General features: G+C 36.1%; 3 protein-coding genes across 14 annotated transcripts in view; 2 read left to right on the top strand and 1 right to left on the bottom strand.

Annotated features, from left to right (window-relative positions):
• Positions 1-7182, top strand: part of syt1a (synaptotagmin Ia) — a 225276-nt gene extending 218094 nt beyond the window's left edge. For 3 of the 4 annotated variants that reach the window (XM_039792433.1, XM_039792434.1, XM_039792436.1), the window contains one exon: positions 3110-3316. In XM_039792433.1, coding sequence (XP_039648367.1) covers positions 3110-3316 — 207 coding nt within the window. Of the gene's footprint in view, positions 1-3109 lie in introns of all 4 variants that reach the window. The other variant, XM_039792435.1, reaches the window with a different exon arrangement.
• Positions 7183-8723: 1541 nt separating this feature from the next.
• Positions 8724-18966, top strand: LOC120553308 (NADH-cytochrome b5 reductase 3). Its single transcript, XM_039791590.1, has 9 exons — positions 8724-8879; positions 9178-9303; positions 9444-9516; positions 10436-10542; positions 10631-10760; positions 10864-10947; positions 16525-16610; positions 16771-16870; positions 18150-18966. Exons 1-9 carry the CDS (start codon positions 8859-8861, stop codon positions 18320-18322), a joined length of 900 nt encoding a protein of 299 aa, XP_039647524.1. The 5' UTR covers positions 8724-8858; the 3' UTR covers positions 18323-18966.
• ppfibp1a (PPFIA binding protein 1a) overlaps positions 18965-20434 on the bottom strand; it is a 34735-nt gene continuing 33265 nt past the window's right edge. For all 9 annotated transcript variants that reach the window (XM_039791580.1, XM_039791581.1, XM_039791582.1 and 6 more), the window contains one exon: positions 18965-20352. In XM_039791580.1, coding sequence (XP_039647514.1) covers positions 20284-20352 — 69 coding nt within the window. In that variant the 3' untranslated portion in view covers positions 18965-20283. The remainder of the gene's footprint in view (positions 20353-20434) is intronic.

The raw sequence follows: 20434 nt of genomic DNA, 5'->3' as shown, positions 1-20434 counted from the left end.
TACTAATGAACAACATTTTTTAATTTATTTAAACTGTGTTGATCCCAATCAACCCCATCCAAATCAAGCCCTTATTTAGAGCATTCAATACCAGTATGTTGGCTAAATTTACATTTCTTATCTCATTACTGTAAGAGCCAGGTTAATTATTAAATAATTATTAGTGCCACTGATTGAATCATAAACTTGTCATTGATTCGGTGCATTGAAGACTTTCCTGAAAGCCAGGAGAACATACTTGAATGACCTAATTTGACTGTGACCAGTCAGTCAAAAATCAACTCCTTATAAAAGGATGTAGTAAATGTTAAACTAATAGACTGTAGTTTATTTAAAATAGATTTTAAATAAAGACACTCAGAGCTGTGGTGATTTTTAATTACAGACTTACTCCCACAATATTACCTCTGTCTGATGTTGTAGGGAAAACAAATAGTTTAAATTGTTAATCGATTTCTCAGGCCGATTTTCCCCATCTTGTTAACATTTACAACAAATTATACAGACTGCTTACAGAAAGCTTCAAATTAATGTAGTTTATCTGCAGATGCAGAGTATTACGTTTAAATTAAACTTGACTTTGGGACGATTTGTGTAATTAATCTAAAGATTTGAATTGTCTCAGAGATTGTGTGGGAATTAAAATCAGTGTTTTTAATTGGTCTTTTTACTTACACAAACAGGTTATTGACTGTGCAGTTCCACTCCTTAGTACACAGACTATTAGCTTTGCAACACTCAGTGACCCTATTTAGATTAATTTGTTTTAATTTATATCTATCTTACATACATAAAAATGACAATAGAATCAGCAAAAAAACACTGACTGGTCAGTGATGATTGACAAAAGATCCTGCTAATTTCCAGTCAAAGAAAGCTGATTCAATTAGCAATTTGAAGGTGAACTCTCTCTTTAAAGACCAACTAACCCCAACCAGCCATCTGAGAACCTTATTCAGTATTTCATTACATGGCGTATTAGGCATGCTCTTTTACAACAGTGGCTCTGAGCTCATGCATGTTGCCACATGCATGAGCTCAGAGCCCAGCTCAGTGTGCCAGTGGATCGAAACTTAATCAGGGCTCTTTGTGCCCTAATTCATATTCTCTGCCAGAGATTGATGCCCAGGTCACTCCTCTCTGCAGTGTTCCTTTGAATAAACACATGCTGAGGCTGAGACTTAGACCTCTGAGTAATCAACATTCTGCTGTGTTTGGCTCTGGAAATAACCGAGGCCTGGTCTGGAGTGTCAGTTACTGTTAATCAACATTAATGTCTGAAGGAGCACCTCATTCTCTGCATTACTGTACTACTTAAAGTAATAACCATGAACTGTTTCAGACATCTTAATGCACAAATGCATACGTTTTGCTGCTCTACAGTAACTGATGTTTCAGTGCATACCTTATTTAGTTTATCCGGGCTTTTAACCACTCAGGATATGGTAGATCTCTTGATGCTTTTCACACTTACAGTTTGTTTGGAATAAATGGAAAAGCGGGGTCTTTAGCAGGTGCATCTCAACACCCACAGGAACACAAACTAAACTAACCTAAACTAAAAACATTAACAAACACTGATTGACAGGGGACTTCTGGGATATGCAGGGCACAATCACCGCAACTGTGAGCATGTAGCACAAAAGAAATTGTGCAGATAATTGTTTAAATTGTGTTTAAGAGCACAAAGACATTGTATGAAAGCGATATCTTTGTTCTGCTCTAGTTCATCAGATCCTAAAAGTTGTGAAGGGGAACTTGAATGTTGTGTTGGAAAATGCTCCTCTCCTGACTTTATTTATGTTTTTTAATGCTCTGATGCAGTACAACTCCTTTCTGTGCTTTACATCATAAAAAGAGAAATCAGAGACAGCCACATTAACGAGACACAATACAGAATAAAAACAAGACATCATAATCAGATAATGATCATTTGACCAATCGCACCAAAAGGTCCATTTAGTATCTATGTTTCGCACAATCTTCCTGAGCAGACACTGACTTAACAAAGTGGAGCTTTATTGTTTGACTAAAGCAAACTTGGCTATTACGAAATGAGCATTAAAGCTGCCCTGCCACACAAAACCGTTTTTACTTGTATTTTTTGAAATATGTTAGGTCCATATGTGTTTGTGTTATGTTGTGAATGTGAAAATGAACTGCTACCTCTGTCAGCTCTAGCCACTGAAAAGAAATGAGCAGAGAAATCAGGCTAATTACAAAAGCTGGTCAGTCTGACGTGGTGTTGCCTGAGCTCATTACTATTCATGGGCTCGCCCAGTTGCGCTGGGTAAAGGATGCTGATAGCCAGGCTCTCATTGGCTAGCTGTTAGCCAATCAGAGTCAAGCAGCTTAGCTCATTGAGTATTAATGAGAACTGGCACAAATCGAGCTGAGTCTTCCTGCAGGCTTTTTATACCACGCTAGAATGGCTTGAAACAAGGTAACCAAGGCATTTTTTCTACAAAAAAAATGTTCTTCAGACATTACCACAAAGTAATGAACTACGTGTAGCAGGACACCTTTAAAGTGCTCATATTATGCGTTTTGCCTTTTCCACTTTCCTTTATTGTGTTATATATATATTTTTTTGTGCATGCTATAGGTTTACAAAGTGAAAAAGCCCAAAGTCCCCCCCAAAGGGACTTACCATGTGCAACAGGAAACACTGTTCACAAACTGCTCCAAACAGCTCTATTGTAGTCCAGCCTTTACTTCCGTGACAAAGGTGTGTCACTTTGTAACACACGTTATAATGCTCGCCTACCTGCTAGCGTGGCACGTCCTCATACTCTGCAACTGACAAGCTAGCAGTGCTTCCCTAGCTACTGCGCATGTGCGACTCCCAACAAAGATGGAACAGAAGTGAGATGCCTCACTCGGTAGCAAAAACAGAGAGCTCAATACACAGGGTGAAAAGAGGAGCTGCAGCAATGTGCAGTACAACAAAAGTATATTAAATAATTTTTGAAAATAAACCATGTAAACCTATTCTGGTACAACCTCCAAATACAATTATGAACCTGAAAATGAGCATAATATGAGCACTTTAACCCGTCTATATGCTAACAACACATTTACGTTCTCTCCCACTCTTTCCTTTCTACAGAAAGTGCAAGTTGTTATAACTGTTCTGGACTATGACAAGATCGGCAAGAACGATGCCATCGGCAAGGTCTTTGTGGGCCTCAACAGCTCGGGCACGGAGCTGCGCCACTGGTCCGACATGCTGGCCAACCCCAGGAGACCCATCGCCCAGTGGCACGTACTGAAGCCTGAGGAAGAGGTGGACGCTCAGCTCTCCACCAAGAAATAGGCAGGGCCCTTTCAGCACCTGCCTTGTAGTACTCTTTAGCCAGTATGTGTAAATACCTCAGTGATATATGGGTCCATCCATTTAAGCCCCCTCTTTTCCCCACCTATCAAACTCTCCCAGCTTTACCGCCCCTAATATCACAAACAATCCTAATTCGTCAAACGTCTTGCAACATCCCACCTTCTGCTTTTTTTCATCAGGTTCCCTACTTTCCTTACGTTCTTTTTTTTTTGTTCCTCTCTGATTCAGCAGTTTTTGTTTTCCATCTCCGTGCCCTTAACCACCCCGACCAAATGCCCCCTTCTTTTAAGCAATATGATCTGTATAGATAGCGCATGACTGAAAGAATTTATTGTACCACAGTTGTATATATAAGTATGCAGACAAAAATGATTTCTAGTTTATGTGTTTGTATGTTGTTACCCGTTTCCTAATCTGTGTATATCTTGATGTTTTTAATAAGATGTTCTATTTTAAATTATGTAAATGCAGATATAGAGGAAAGCCAATATTATATATCCCAGGATTTAAAATTACCTTATTACCTTATTGCATTCCAGAAAAAAAAGAAGAATTCCAACCTGCAAGACACTAGTGGAAATATATTCACATTGTAAAGAACAATGTCTGGCTTTAAGTTCGGCAAAGGATCATCAAAAAGACAGAAGAATATATACACATAAAACTCAAATAACACAAAATAACAAAATATACGGCCATTAACTACTATGGTTCTGAGGGAAAGAATATGCTGCTGGAAATTATACAAGCACATGATTTCTTATGACTTTTTGTACTTATTTCTCAATCAAAGGACCTGTATGTTTAGCTTGATGCACACTGTTACAAGAAAATAGTTAATGCAAACCAGTTAGCATTTATTTTCTCCATATTTGGCAGTTTAGGTGAAATAGGTCCTCGTTTTAAAGGCCATCATTCACTTGAACTGGCTCATTTTCTTTTCCAAAAACCCTCAACCCTTACAAAATAGACCCCAAGTGAAAAAAGCACCAAGCTGTAGCCATTGTGTCCTTAAGCACGTTTAACAATATTTTGTTAACTGTTTACTTTAAACAGCCTCAGCGATGTTGGAAGTATATCGCATTTAGGCCGGGGTCCGATCTTTGAGAGGGAGTTAAAAAAGAAATAAAAAAAAAAAGAGTTGTGACTCTGGTTTTAAGAGGACTATTTTTTAGAGCAATTCAACGTCTTGACTATTTTTCGTAAACTGCATGATTTTTTTTACAATCTTTACTAAAGGCTGGGACGTGGGGAGATCTACTGACACCAGGGGCTTTCTCTTCTGATATGATCCCCTTGCCTTCAATCAGAGGAGAGAAAAGAAAAATCAAGAGTAATGTCTAAACATTGGGTCAATGTATATGATTATATTGACAGAGGTGAAGCGAGTTTCTAAACACTGCCATTTTCAGAGGTGACTTATGTAAAGACCGTCTCTTCATGCACACTCCCAATTGCTAGTGGTTGTAGCTTTGGTTTATTGGGAACAATGTATTTGGCTGCAATGGTGCCCTGAATCGCAGTCTTTGCTTTGCGTTGCCTTCTCACAGTGACAATAGAGTTAGCCATGTTTTACTGCCAGTTTTTACTTTTATGTGGCTGCTTTTTTGCACTGGATGTCTTTAAACTAGCGTGTTGACTTATTTGAAACTATTTTGGACAATTGTTAGGCTGGCTATATTTCAGGACACCTGCAGGGGCAGCCAGAAATTTGCCTGCTCGATCGGCTTGACTAAAAAAAACGAAAGAAAGCAATGATGACAAATCACGTTTCAGCCAGTTACGTCAGTTTTGTTTTCTTGTAGGTACAGGACTACACCAAGAGAATGGGAAATAACCGTAAAGTTAATGGTCTGCGTAGGCTACTAGTCCATTACGTCCTTCACTACGGGTCCAATTAGCAAAGGAATAAGTTTTAATCCATGAAAACCATGAAGTCTCTTATCTTGGAGGAACCTCTTGCATATACTCGATGCTAGCTTCAGGAGGACTTTCTAAATGTTTTCAATGTTATTGTGTAGTTGATAGCACTATTATGAAAAAGCTACTTGTCATTCCATAGGAGTCTCTGAGGACTACTTTGTGTATCACTGTGACTGCCGTGTGTGCTTAGAGATGTAGACTTATCAGTAGGTAGCGAAACCAGTTTGTTCTGTAGTGATGTTGTAGCGTTTAATGCCATTTTCCCTTCTACATGCAGAGAAAGAGAGAGTGTGCGCGTGGCGTCGCCCGACTGCACGTGGCAAAAAGAAAGACGTTTTATCTGAGCGCGAGTGGGTCACTTCACACAGCATTTTGTTGAGCACTGTGCAATACTTGTATGTTCATCCCATAGTGTTCACGTGGGTGGCGTTGCCCGAGAAAAAATAAATAAAAGATTCTAATGAGGATGATTCCAGTCCAGAGAGATGTTTCTCCTTTCCAGTGAAATGGTTAGGACACAGCACACTTGGATTCAGCTTACAGGTTGGAGCTTGACACCTGTCGACCTATGTTTAGGGTTCCCTCCCTTTTCGCAGGTCTGTTTTCTCTTCTTGCACGCAGCATCAGAAGTTTCAGGGAGTATTAGTTAAATACCAAACAAGATTCTACATTTAATATCCCCTTAAAATGCCGTGTATATATTTACATAACTGTGTCAAAAATGTATATCTAAAATAAATATAGTGACATGAATAGGATTATTCAGCCGCAGATATAATTTTATCCATCTATCATTAATATGCTATATCTCATTGTCATTATTTCCTTTCCATTTATGGATTTCTTTTTTATTTGGTAACTGCCCTGTTCAAAAAGAACTTTTATATTTGACATGAAAACTCTGAATGTACAGTATGGACTGTGTTGGTGTATATTACTTTAGTTGTGAGATTAGATGTACTTTGCACTTTTTGTTGTTAAGAAATGTGTCCCTTTTTTATATTTTTTTCAACTGTTAGGAATTTATTTCATAACCCTTTGGGGTAAAATCTCCCCTGTCTGAATGCATTCAAAAATCATTGAATATACATTAATATAGCTGCACTCCCAATCCTTCTTCAACCAAGGGATTATTTTATGTGACATGTTTTACATATGTAGATTAATGAATTTCAGTACAGCTTCAGATTTAAATGAAAAAATCAATGAAAGTACATTGCAAAAACGGCCTGAGCAATTCAATATTAATGCAAAAAGGTTGTACTACAGGAATTATCAAATCAAGCTGAAAGAAAATCTGAATTATGACAGAAATAAACATGTAGGCTATAAATCAGGAAATTCAGTAACAGGCAGCATTGCGGAACCCATCGGATTGCGAGGTGTGGGGGAAAAACCACAAAGCCATTACCTGCACCGCAATGCAATGCTCCTCTTATTGCGATTTGCTACCAAAGTAGGCCTATGCATGCATCATCAAACCCTAAATATTTCTCTTGTAAAAAGAAAATACCTTATCAAGCTCTCTGTGTGACAAGGAACTCAAGATTCTCTCCAGTGGCACTGACAAAAAGCCACACTGACCTTTCAAAAACAAAGCTGTGTAAAGTATTAGAATCTGATGCTGTAGAAAGATCCTAGTTGCCTTTGTGTATATCAACTGCCTGCTTGAGTATTTTGTGTGTGGAAATTTTCTCTGTAATCTTGTAGAACTGTTTGGGGTGTTTTTTCCTGCCATATTGCTCGCGGTGACAGCGAGCCGCTGACAGTTATATTTGCTGTGTATACCTTCATTTTTGACGAGGTGTTTTACAGTTTTGTTTCACTTTGTGTAGTGATTCACTCTGTGCAGTTTTCTGACTGTTGTTATATAACTTCATATACACAAATGATCAATAAAAATGTTTTATTTCCTGTTGATACGGAAGCTTATCATGTCATATTTTCAATTATGTCATCAAAGCATTCATTTAAGATTCTGTGACTGCCTGTAATCGTAACCTTTAATAACAAAATCAACCTTTATTACTTTCAGTACTGTTAGTATTGATTGGCAGAAGAAGTATGACTCACTGCTCCTGCATGAAACTCCCGTCACATCAAAAATAAGTTTATGCATGACAAATTCCACTTTTAATTATGTTTGCTTCTAAACACTTTGATTTGGCTTTGAATCATCCAAACCAGCCTGTTAACAAGGTACTACTGCCATCTAAAGGACATAGTGGAGCATACCACAGTGAATGAGCACAAAAATAAAAAATGATTTTTTTAAAACTTATTATGTTTTCCATTTTGCTCTGGTCACAGATCAATTTCTATTAGTGAATATTCACTGATGTCTACTGCAGCCAGAAAATCGGGACACAAGTTTGTCCTCCAAACAAATGCATGATGTCACATCGACGTGAAGCTCAGTTGAGAGGGAATTTGATGATGAGAGCACCCCTGAGGTTGTACATTTATAGATGTTATACTGCTGCTATGAAATGAAGCTCATTTGGGTGTTATGGACAAAACGGCTCAACAGTAAGTCATGTCATTAAACCCCTTAACATCCAGTTTCCTTTCATTTACCTTTAAAAAATCATCATATTCCACAATATCTGACAAATGCACATATGTCCTTGATCAGTTTCTTCAGTGAAGCTATATCATGTTTGTTTTACAATTGTGAAATATTCAAAGCCAAGACCATGTTTTTTTTTGGCTGCACCTTTCCATCAAATGGAAATATTGTAGTGTAGAGTTTTTGCATCATTTTATTATTATTTTTTTTTACACATTTACCCAAAAATGTAGCCTGATAAATTTGGTATCTTCTGAAAGGATTTACATAAAGTTATGTGGGTTTAAACAAAATTTGGCTGCACAGCATGAGTTTATACTAACTGTAATAAAATAAGAGCTAGGTACTTTATGTACATAAATAGAAACTACATTTTGGCGTCCTGCATTTCATTACTTGCGGTTTTGTGGTATACATCGATATGATTGATATAAACTGTATGATCAAATTAGGCTCCATCTGGCCTAAGGAATAACCAAAGCCACATTGTGTTGTGGTAATTTGGTTCCCATGGATAATGCTATCCCAAATGTTTGGCATCGTAAAACTTCTCATGCATTTGTTTTTGTGCCAACTAATAATTGTGGACTGTCATTCTTTTAAGTCCAGACGTATTCGTTATTTTATTTTATGAAGAGTTGTATTCTGAAAATCCAAGACTTCCATGTGGAAGTGAAGTTTAGGCTTCTGCATACAGCTACCATTAACCGCTATTATACCGGAAGTTGCGTTTTTTTAGTTGAAGAAATGTCAAGATCGTATTATTACAGGATGAATAAACAAATAAAACGGTATCTTATTTGTCATTGGATATATCCATTAGTATAACCGACTTGCAGGGTGTTATAAAAAATAAAAGACGCATTATTTTCCGAAGCCATGCTTTTATTTTCTAAAACAGTGACCGGATGATTATTTGCCCTCGCTAGCTTGACAGCCCCTCGTACTACCGTGACAGTTGCAGTAAACTTATCTGGTGCTGCTCTCTGCGTTGACAAACAACCTTGCAGTTGCCAAAACGGACTGAAAATGCTGTCTTACATCATTGGTGTAAGTATACATTTATGAAAAGTAGCCAGGCTTACTTAAGTTTAGCTAATTACGTTGCGTTAGCTCAGGCTAACATTAGCTAACGTTAACATTTACTTTTCCTAACCAAGTTGGAAGCTTGGTCAGGCCCTGCCCACAGGAATGACTATGACTCATTTTTCCTGTTATATACGGATTAAACAAAAATGGCTTGATTTAAGTGAGACAACGCCCCACAGAGGTCTCAAACAGTTGATAGCTAGCTAATGCTAGCTGGCGGAGGTCTGTGTCATTCTCCCGTTTTTTACCTTTATTACAGTTGATCCGAAGCGGCTTTGACAGCATCGTCAACTTGATCTTCAGACTTCTCTTCTCAAAGAGGAGACCAGCCCTCACCTTAGAGGACCCCAACATCAAGTATGCACTGCGACTGCTGGACAAACAGGTAACCAGTATATCACAATATAAAACATGAACTGTGCATAAAAAGGCGCAGCAGGTGCGATCGCAAGCACCATGTTGCTTTGGTATTGACATTGTTTTCCAATGCATTTTTTTCTGATAAATTGTTTATTTCTTGTGCAGATTGTCAGCCATGACACAAGGAAGTTCCGATTTGCCCTGCCTTCCCCTGAACACATTCTCGGTCTCCCTATCGGTTAGTATGTGCACTCATATATTATCAATATTAACATATGGAAACCAGCACTTATCACAGTCATCATGAGAATGACTGCTGTTAGAAGTATTCTTTTTCTAACTTTAACTTCATAGAAAACAATTAAACTCAAAATACAGTAACATGTATGCACAAAAACAAACAAAGGAATTAAATTATAGTTAAAAAAAAAAAAAATATATATATATATATATATATATATATATATATATAAGATCGTAGGATGTTAAGGATACCTTCTGTTCTGTGGAAATAAATTACTATCTACAAGGAGAGGAAAACAAAACCATGTATATTTGATGTACATACTTTTTTTTGCAACTTAACTAAAGATTGGAGCAAAGGTGAATATCATTGAGAAAGTGAGTAAAGTTGGGTTTTTTCTCTGTGCATTTAATTTTATGTATATGGAATTTGTCAAATTTATAAGCAGTTGAACCAAGAAGATACTGTAATATTAGGGCTGCTAACAGTTATTTAATCAATCTATCTATCGATATGTTTATTTTCTTGATTTATTGTTATTCCAATTTCTCAGAGCACAATGTGATGTCTTCAAATAGCTTTTTTTAATCTGACAATCAATTCAAAACTCAAAGATATTTAAATTAGTATCATATATTACAAAATAAAACCAGAAAATCCTCACGTTTGAGAAGTTAAAACCAGACCGTTTTAAATTACTGACATTTTTGTCTTTCTTACATACTTTCAAAATTGTTGCTGATTAATTGTATCACACAAGTTATTGTTTTAGCTGTAGATTATATATTTTATACATTATATTGTTTTGAAGATAAACATAAAGCGTACTGTCAGTAATCAAGCTTATCTGATATGAAGCTGCTGACATCAAAAGTAAACTGAGGCGCTCATCGTTCTGTGTTTTCCTCACCAGGGCAGCATATCTACTTGTCTGCAAAAGTAGATGGGAAACTGGTGGTTCGTCCGTATACCCCAGTGTCCAGTGATGATGACAAAGGCTATGTGGACTTGGTGGTGAAGGTATAGCCTTAAGAAAAGTTGCCTGTCTGTATATATGTATAGGTGTTGTTTTCTTAAACCAGTTTCTCCTTTTGTCCCTTCTTGACAGATTTACTTTAAAGATGTTAATCCTAAATTCCCAGAGGGTGGGAAGATGAGTCAGTACTTGGAGAGCCTGAGGATCAACGACACTATTGACTTCAGAGGACCCAGTGGTCTTCTTGTTTACAAAGGCAAAGGTGAGCACCATAACCCTATGCCTGATACAGTAGGTGAAAATATGCAATGTTTGTAATTTAAGCTTCAGCTGCCTGATCTGATCCTGTGACTTTCCCTCGACAGGTGTTTTTGCTGTACAACCAGATAAAAAGTCCCCAGCTGACACCAAGACAGCCAAACATGTAGGCATGATCGCTGGAGGAACCGGTAAGGAAAACTTCTAGACTCATTTATCAAAGTTTCTTACTCAGGAATCAGGATATTGTTTTAGCATAGGCTGTAAGCTACCCAGATCCTGACGCATCTCATTTCATGATCAATATAGTTAGTAGATGATGGCCTAAACCATGGTTTCTCAAAGTGAAGTCAGAAAAAAATGTTGTGGCTCTGGATGCATTATATTTTAATCTTCAGTCTCGTTCCATTTCAATACTTTTACTATCAACAGCTTACATGTAATGCACTACTACAGATTAGGAATACTATGACATTTTTATAACAAATTATACTTTTTACGATAAACTATACTATGACTTCTTCCTGCCATTTTATACTACACAGTGACCTTTTCATGAGCTATGACTTTTTTTATGACATACTATACTGTGACTTTCTGGCTATTTTTAAGACTTTTTAAAAAAAATTTATACTATATATAACTTTTTTTATGGCTTTTTCTAACAACATAGTATACTAGGAGGTTTTTATGGCTTTTTTTACGACATAAAATGTATGACTTTTTTAAATAAAATTTTAATGACATACCAGTACTTTTTCATACCATTTTATACTACGCTATGACCTTTTTTATGACATTTTTTTCGACATACTATAGTATGACTTTTTTTATGAAATTTTACGACATACTATTCTATGACTTTTTTTATAGCTTTTTTTACTACATACAATACTATGACTTTTTTATGACGTGTTTAGGGGTCCACAGCCCTGCTGTGTGAACCACGCGCTCTGTGACCTAAAGGATCGTATACGATCCAAAATGGCACCTCTGATTCATATTTTAATCATTTTAAAGCCATAAGAGATAGCGACTTAATGTCTTTTGCAGGTAAAAGCTGACAATCCGGCCGTCAGGGGGGTGTTTGGTGTCTCTGTAGGAGGTTTTCTATCCAGCCTGGAACTTGTGCCTTTTTTCGGGGTCGTTGAGCAATAAATCCAAACTCTTACATCGGTCACTGCTGCCGCTAGCTTCGATGCTAGCGTCCATATTGAAGTTCCCCATGATGCTTTGCGAGAGTTTGTTGACGTTTTGTCAACCACTGGGAGACAGGTCCGTCACACATTATGCCCATATAAGGCATCCAAGAGAGAACAAAGATTGTGTATTGTGAGAAGAGATCATTCACATAAGTCAGAATAGTAAGATTTGACCAAATATCGTCTATTACAGTTCAAAACCGTTCTACAGAGAAGGCGTGGCATTACTGTTTTGAATTTTGGCATAAATTTTAGGGGCACAACCAGAAAATGTAGGGGCACACACCGTAAATCAACATGCTAACCAAATATTCACATTTCTACTAATTTCCACTGTGTTACTAATAAACACTTTGATAATAGAAATTACAATGTGCTGTTTAAAATTTAGTTTCACATTTTATTGTACACTTTTGAAGATGCAACATAAAAAGGCTGACCATCGCTGTCATCAAATGTTAAAAAAATATACCAGCTCTAGTCTCCAGTCTACAATTACAATGATTGAATTCATTAATTATTTATTTCTTACTCACTGTAACTTGTATTCTTTATTCTTGTATTTGTATATTATTCTTTTTTTATTTTCATCATGACCGTTTTTAATTGCTCTTTACTGTTTCATGTAAAGCACTTTGAATTGCCTTGTTGTTGAAAGGTGCTGTAGAAATCAAGCTTCCCTGCCTTACAGCTTCAGCCTGTCAGTCAGTCCCCAGGGCAGATAAAACACAGTTGTCACTGCCAGGAAGTGTACATCAACAGCACTGCGACCGCTTTCACCTCGCCGTTAATATCATATCGCAGCAAACACTGTCTGCGGGAAGTTTTGAACAACTGTAACCACACTTGCAATCACTTTGTCGGCATTTCTGTGACTAAATGTGACTTCAACAAAACTGTAGTTTGTAGATTAGTTTGCTCCGTTCGCACATCTGCGTGTGTGTGTTTGCGTGCGCACGTCGGAGCTCCGCTCTCTGTCCTATGCAGAGAGGACAGAGAGCTTACGAGCTCTCAGGTACCAAAATGTCCACGTTTAATGTGTTAAAAAAAATAAATAAATAAGGGCAAATTAACTGGTCGCACATGTGCGACTGGATGTAAAATTCAGTCGCACACTCTCAAATTTGGTCGCAGTCTGGAGCCCTGATGTTTATTTTTGCACTGGATTACTCCAAATATATAGGAGCGCTGTTTTAGACAACACAAATGCTTGTGTGTGTGTGTGATATCAATAAATATGACATTATTATTTTGAATATTGGCATAAGTGAATGTTATGAGGGCAAAAGTCTGGACTTTTTTTGAACAAATGTAGATTTTTTTCTGTCAACTGTATAAGTTATAATATTTATTTCTTCACAGTTTGACTCCCAAGACATATGAGAAGTGTTTTAGACAGGAGATTGGCTTAGCTTTTATTGCTGTGTGTGTGTGTGATATCAATACATATCTGTGAGATTCATGTTCTGTTTTATTTATTTATTTGTCTTTAAGGTCATACAACCTTTTTTTAACATTCAAGTGACCTCACGCAGCACAAATATTCTAATAGCCCAGTTTGTGCTGAAGTGGTGTTCATAGATTGACTGTGGACAACAGGGTTGATGTTTTACAAGCTTTTTTAGAAAATAAAACCAGACGGACCAGAGGTTGTCAAGAATGCCCTTAGACCTTAGAGGGTTAAGACTTTTTTATGTAGTACTATCCTATGACTTTTTATGAAATTTTATGACACTATAATATTACTTTTTTTATGATTTTTTTTGACATACTATACGATGACTTTTAATGAAGTTTTTACGACATCCTAAAGTATCACTTTTTCTTGGCTTTTTTAAAGACATACTATACTATGACTTTTTTCATAGAATTTTTCATGACATACAAATAACTTTTTTTATATCATTATTTCGACATACTATACTATGACTTAAAAAGTTTTTACGACAAACTATACTGACTTTTTTGTGACGGGTTTCAGACATACTATACTATGACTTTTCATACCATTTTATACTACACTATGACCTTTTTTATGACATATATTTTTTACACATACTATGACTATTTTATGACGTGTTTAAGACATACTATACTATGACTTTTTAATGAAATTTTATGACCTACTATACTATGACTTTTTCAATGAAATGTTAGACATACTATGACTTTTTAATGACTTTTTCAACTTACTATTACTATGACTTTCGACATACTATACTTTTTTATAACTTTTTTTAATGACATATTTTTTCTTCAACATGCTTAATTATGACTTCTTTTTCAACATTACTATGATTATTATTTTTCTCCATACTATGACCTTTTGCGACATACTGTATATACAATTACTTTTTTCCAAAATACTATACTATGAATTTTTTCAACACTATACTGACTTAATGATTTTTTACGACCTACTATACATTGACTTTTTTTTCGACATTCTATACTGTAATTTGTTTTCGACACTGTTTATTGATCCCCAGTGGGGAAATTACAATTTACATTCCGTTTGTTAGAAATCACTACACACAGGCCTGAAATACACACAGACATGCTCAGGACCTATTCATGCACAAAATGGAGAGACGTCAGAGTGAGTGGGCTGTCAGTGCTGGACCAGCGCCCTGAGCGGTTGGGGGGTATGGTGCCTTGCTCAAGAGCACCTGGCATACGACATACTATGACTTTTTTTTTTTAGACATACTATACTATGACTTTTTTCGACATACTATGCCTTTTTTATGAAATTTTACGACATACTATACTATGACTTTTTTTTTCGACATACTACACTATGACTTTTTTTATGATTTTCTTCGACATACTATACTATGACTTTTTTCGACATACTATTCCATTTTTATGAAATTTTACGACATACTATACTATGACTTTTTTATGAAATTTTACGACGTACTATACTATGACTTTTTTATGAAGTTTTTACGTCATACTTTACTATGACTTCTATGAAATTTTGTCGACATGCTATACTATGACTTTTTCGATATTACCATGACTTTTTATTTTCGCATACTATACTATGACTTTTTTATGAAATTTTACGACATACTATACTATGACTTTTTAATGAAGTTTTTAAGTCATACTATGACTTTTATGACTTTTTTTCGACCCCCTATACTATGACTTTTTCAACATGCTATACTATGACTCTTTATGAATTTTTTTGGACATACTATACTATGACTTTTTTTGACAAACTATACTATGCCTTTTTTTATGAAATTTTACGACATACTATACTATGACTTTTTCGAAATGACCATGACTTTTTTTTTTAGACATACTATACTATGACTTTTTTTGACAAACTATACTATGCCTTTTTTTATGAAATTTTACGACATACTATGACGTTTTTATGAAGTTTTTACATCATACTTTACTATGACTTTTTTATGAAATTTTACGACATACTATACTATGACTTTTTTATGAAATTTTACGACATACTATGACGTTTTTATGAAGTTTTTACATCATACTTTACTATGACTTTTTTATGATTTTCTTCGACATACTATATTATGACTTTTTTTGACAAACTATACTATGCCTTTTTTTATGAAATTTACGTCATACTTTACTATGACTTTTTCGACATGCTATACTATGACTTTTTATATGATTTTCTTCGACATACTATACTATGCCTTTTTTATGAAATTCTACGACATACTATGACTTTTTTATGAAATTTCACGACATTCTATACTATGACTTTTATATGACATTTTTTCGACATATTACACTGACTTTTTCATGGCTTTTTATACTACACTATGACCTTTTAATGACATTTTTTTCGACATACTATACTTCTATACAACTATACGTTTTTAATGAAATTTTACAACATACTATACTATGACTTTTTATGGCAATTTTATGTTTTTTTTTTACAACATATACTTTTTTCACGACATACATGAACACGATATTTTTTTCAACAGTTTTGTTTATTTTACATGAAAGATTTTTGTATTTCTTCTTCTAAAAGGCTTATTCTCACTGGTTTGAAGTGCAAGTGGCTCAGCTGGCTTCCATTAGTCATATCTGATCAAACCACACCCACACAGTCCTTATGAGCAGAGTGAAGCAGATGCAGAACGTTCATTGCGGAGTGGCACCATGCTGCTTAATCAGCCACCTAAACCTGGACATCAAAACTAATGTATCTGAACATCTAATTATTGATACTGTGGTACTTGCACCATTTTTTAAACCTGATGTTACTATGATTGATCTTCCTCAAGTTGGTTATAGCCAGTTTAAGCTGAGTGTTTAAGTATAATAGACTGCAATAATATATATATATATATATAATAATATATATATAAATAAATAAATAAATAAATAAATGAATAAATAAATGAATAAATGCTTACTCTAGTCACAAACGTGTTATAGAGAAATACTAAAGTCTTGAAGCTTTTAGGGGCACCAAGGACACATGGAGACACAGTGATGTCCACATAGTTTTGGCCACACATTGAATCCAAAAATATGACCTTCCTATCTTCCGTTTTCTTCCAGGAATCACTCCGATGTTGCAGCTCATCACAGCTATGATGAAGGATCCACAGGACAAGACAGTGTGTCACCTGCTGTTTGCCAACCAGGTCAGTTGCATGAGCCAGGTTCACTCACACGATGCACTGATGTTTGCAGTTAGTGAACAAATATAATTTGTTTTCCTGTTTAATTTGGAATGAGTGGTTAATAACAAAACAGAGGTGGCACATAAATTGCTGAAACTCGGTTCTTCCTGTCGTGTCACAGACTGAGAAAGACATCCTGTTGCGACCAGAGTTGGAGGAGATCCAGGTCAACCACCCGGACCGGTTCAAGCTGTGGTTCACCTTGGACAAAGCACCTGAAGGTAAGATACTTTTCATGAACTCTGAGAACAAATGTGTATACTACTACTACTACCAACATACGGCTTTGTCCCGCTGACATCTCAGGGGTTATATGCTGTCACGCAAAGCAGGTTTGGTTCAACAGGAAGTTGTGATTAACTGTCTGTCCACATCATCCCCAGCATTGGTTATTTTAAGTGAATTGTTTAATAATTTATACCGGTGATTTATTTTCTGATATAAAAGTCTCCATAACTAGGGCTGCAAATTGTTTATCACATTTTTATAATTTTCTTCACAATTAACTGAGCAAGGTCGATCACACAAATCCAAAACAGGTTGTAGGCACTTTAATGAGACATGTGAGCCTGCTGTTGATTGGAGAGAGACAGGTTATTATTACTTGTCTTGTTTTTATGTGAACCAGTGAGGAGAGAGCCAATGATGGATATCTGTCTTTCACAAGAAGCCAAAACCTGACCGTCTGACTTTATCACCACTTTGAGTTCTAACCGGTTACATCAGCGACATGCTGTAACTTACTATACATTAAATGTAAGATAGCACAATTAAACAGTCTTAGCTTTTGACCCCTTGGATTACTGTATTAATGCAAACTTATGCAGAGACAGGGTGGGAACAAAGCACAAGACAATGAATTGAGTGACTAACCCACTGCAAGGTTTATTAGAGTAACATCAGTAATACACAAAAACCAGGTATAGTATGTCATAAAAAGACCTACGGTAGTATAGCATGTCGAAAAAGTTAATATAGTATGTTGAAAAAAAGTCATAGTAAGTCAAAATGTATGTCGAAAAAATCATAAAAAGTCATAGTACAGCATGTCGAAAAAAGTCACTATAGTATGTCAAAAAAGTCGGTGTATGTCGAAAAAAATAGTATAGTATTTTGAAAAAAATCATGAAAAAGTGTGGCTGGGTTGGGTCAGTGGGTAGAGCAGGCGCACATATATATTTAGAGGTTCATGCCTCATTGCAGGGTTAGACTCCGACCTGTGATGATTTCCTGCACGTCTTTCCCCTCTCTCTCTCCTATTTCATCTGTCCTGTCCATTAAAAAGGTGGAAAAGCCCAAAAAATTATCTTTAAAATAAAAAAAGTAATAGTATCTTGAAAAAGTCATAGTATATTAAGTCAAAATGTAAAAAAAGTTTGACATATGTGAAACATAAAAAAAAGTAATTGTATGTCAAAAAATAAGTAAATTATATCATCTGGTGATACCATCACTAATATGGATCCTTATATTTAAACATTGGGACCTTTTTTGTTTCAGACTGGGAGTACAGCCAAGGCTTCATCAGTGAAGACATGGTGAGGGAACACCTGCCGCCTCCAAGTGAAGACACTCTCATCCTGATGTGTGGTCCTCCGCCTATGATCCAGTTCGCCTGCAACCCCAATCTGGACAAAGTTGGCCACTCCAGCAACCGCAGGTTCACCTTCTAGATGTCTGTCCACACCAAAGAAAGGCGGTTTGGGCGTCCGTTAATTATATTCCCTACCTTGAAAGCATTAAGGCACTCGTACAGTTGCAGTGGGTATTGCACTATGGATGTATACTATATTTATGCCATCATATCCATCATGCAACAGAATCACAGCACGGACCAATTAAAGTAACCAGTCATGGAAGGAATTGGTGAATATTTTAGCTTGTTTGTGATTGAAGATGTGAGGATTTTTGTTAGCGTTGGCTTGGAAATGAGGATGTGATTCCAAATCAGTTGGAAACTATTTTTAGTTGAGGTTTATTGTAGGTTTTCTGAGTGCCTTAACACTTGCTTTTCTTTATGCACAGTTTAAGAGTCGCAACCACTTGCTTCATTTATACAGAATATTATTCCATTATTGCTGTTGTCACATTGAAGATGTCAATATTTTGCTAAAACATGTTCAGTGACTTGCTGAATGTGATGTTAACTGATACAATGTCCATGCTGCAAGTTATGCAACATAAAACAATTGCTCTTAAATTTGGCGCTTTGGTTATTCTGTATTATGACAGACTGTCAACCTATAAATCATCCTCATCTACAACTGTTGTAGCACCTACCTGTACGCAACATGCTACTAAAAATAAGACAAATGCATTTTCTCCTTTTTATTACCATCAATTTAAAAACTGGTTTCCATGTTTACTTTCAGTCATGCAGTTTCTTAAAAGGAAGAGATTGACATTTCGAGAAAAAACACTTCATGCACACAGATTGAGAGAATAAATTTCACTCGTTGAGTATAGAGCTAGCCAGGAGTTTATTAGCTTAGCATAAAGACTAGAAGCAGAGAGAATACACCTATCAGCACCCCTGAAGCTCACTAACATGCATCTCATTTGGTCAATTTGTGGTTTTAGGGAGCATTATGTGTTGTAACTATTTAGTGGTAAACAGCATTTGGATTAAAGAGATGCATTTTAATTAGTGAGCTTGAGAGGTTCTGGTAGGCTTTTGAGAGAGAGAAGCCTCCAGTTTTTATGCTAAGCTAATCACCTCCTGGCTGCAGCTTCATACTTAAAAAGGCACAGACACAAGAGTGGTATCCCTCTCCTCATCGAATTCTAGGAAAGGAAGCAAATAGGCATATTTCCCAAAACATTTTCTTACTACCCCCTCTAGTGGTATCTAGTCAGGCAGATAGTTTAGGTTGTATTGGTCCAGGTTTTGAGATATCTGCCTGAACCCCAACACTGTGCATTACATGTGGGTTGCTCACAGGATTGAAAACTGCAACAGCAACATCTGTCCAGAAGCAGTGTGATGCTCGGAACACATTATCAGCTGTTTTCATAATAGAAAGAAGTGGTTTCAATGGAAACGGTTCAGTGTTAGGGTTATATACAGTGTTAACAAGGACACTTTTTGAAAAGATGAACTGCTAAATTTTCAATGCTGTGAGCACCACACACAAAATCCCAATCACTTCTATAGTTGGAGAGGAGGCAGATATTTCAAAACCTGGGCAAACAAAAACTATCTGTGCAGCTAGATATCATGAGAAGTAAAAGAGAGAGTGTTTGCTGTAATTTGAATGAACTTATGAAGCAACTTTCCGTACCACAACAAAAATAAATCTGACTGTAGCTGAGGACATGAAAACTTGAGTACTGCACTCAAAATAAAGGGGAGACATGAGAAAAACTAACATGTATCCTTACCTCACCGATTACTAAAAAACAAAACACACATGCTTGAATTATAAGAGGTACATTAATGCAATAAAATCTTGCATTTTACGTTCATGCATTATATTTTGGACAGCTTAAATAAATATGTGTCAAAAAATATGTCTGTACTTCTGAATAATTAAAATACTGTAAAAGTGGAGGTCTCACATGTTCTACTAACGGTTGGTGGGAGGATTTGGATTCTGGTTGGCACAGTTCATTCTTATTTCACAAAGTGTCTCAATCAAACACTAGAGTTGTGATCGGCTTCGACGGAGATCTCGTGAGAAAACTCATCTTCCTTCAGCATGATCTGAAACACACAGAACGAGAGAATGAAGGAAAGATGAACTCTTTTTTGTTTTCTAAATCAGGTTTGTACTCTTAGTCCATTG

The sequence above is a fragment of the Perca fluviatilis genome, chromosome 23 (assembly GCF_010015445.1).
Source record: "Perca fluviatilis chromosome 23, GENO_Pfluv_1.0, whole genome shotgun sequence".
NCBI classification, from domain to species: domain Eukaryota; kingdom Metazoa; phylum Chordata; class Actinopteri; order Perciformes; family Percidae; genus Perca; species Perca fluviatilis.
This window is presented reverse-complemented; position numbering and strand designations above follow the sequence as displayed.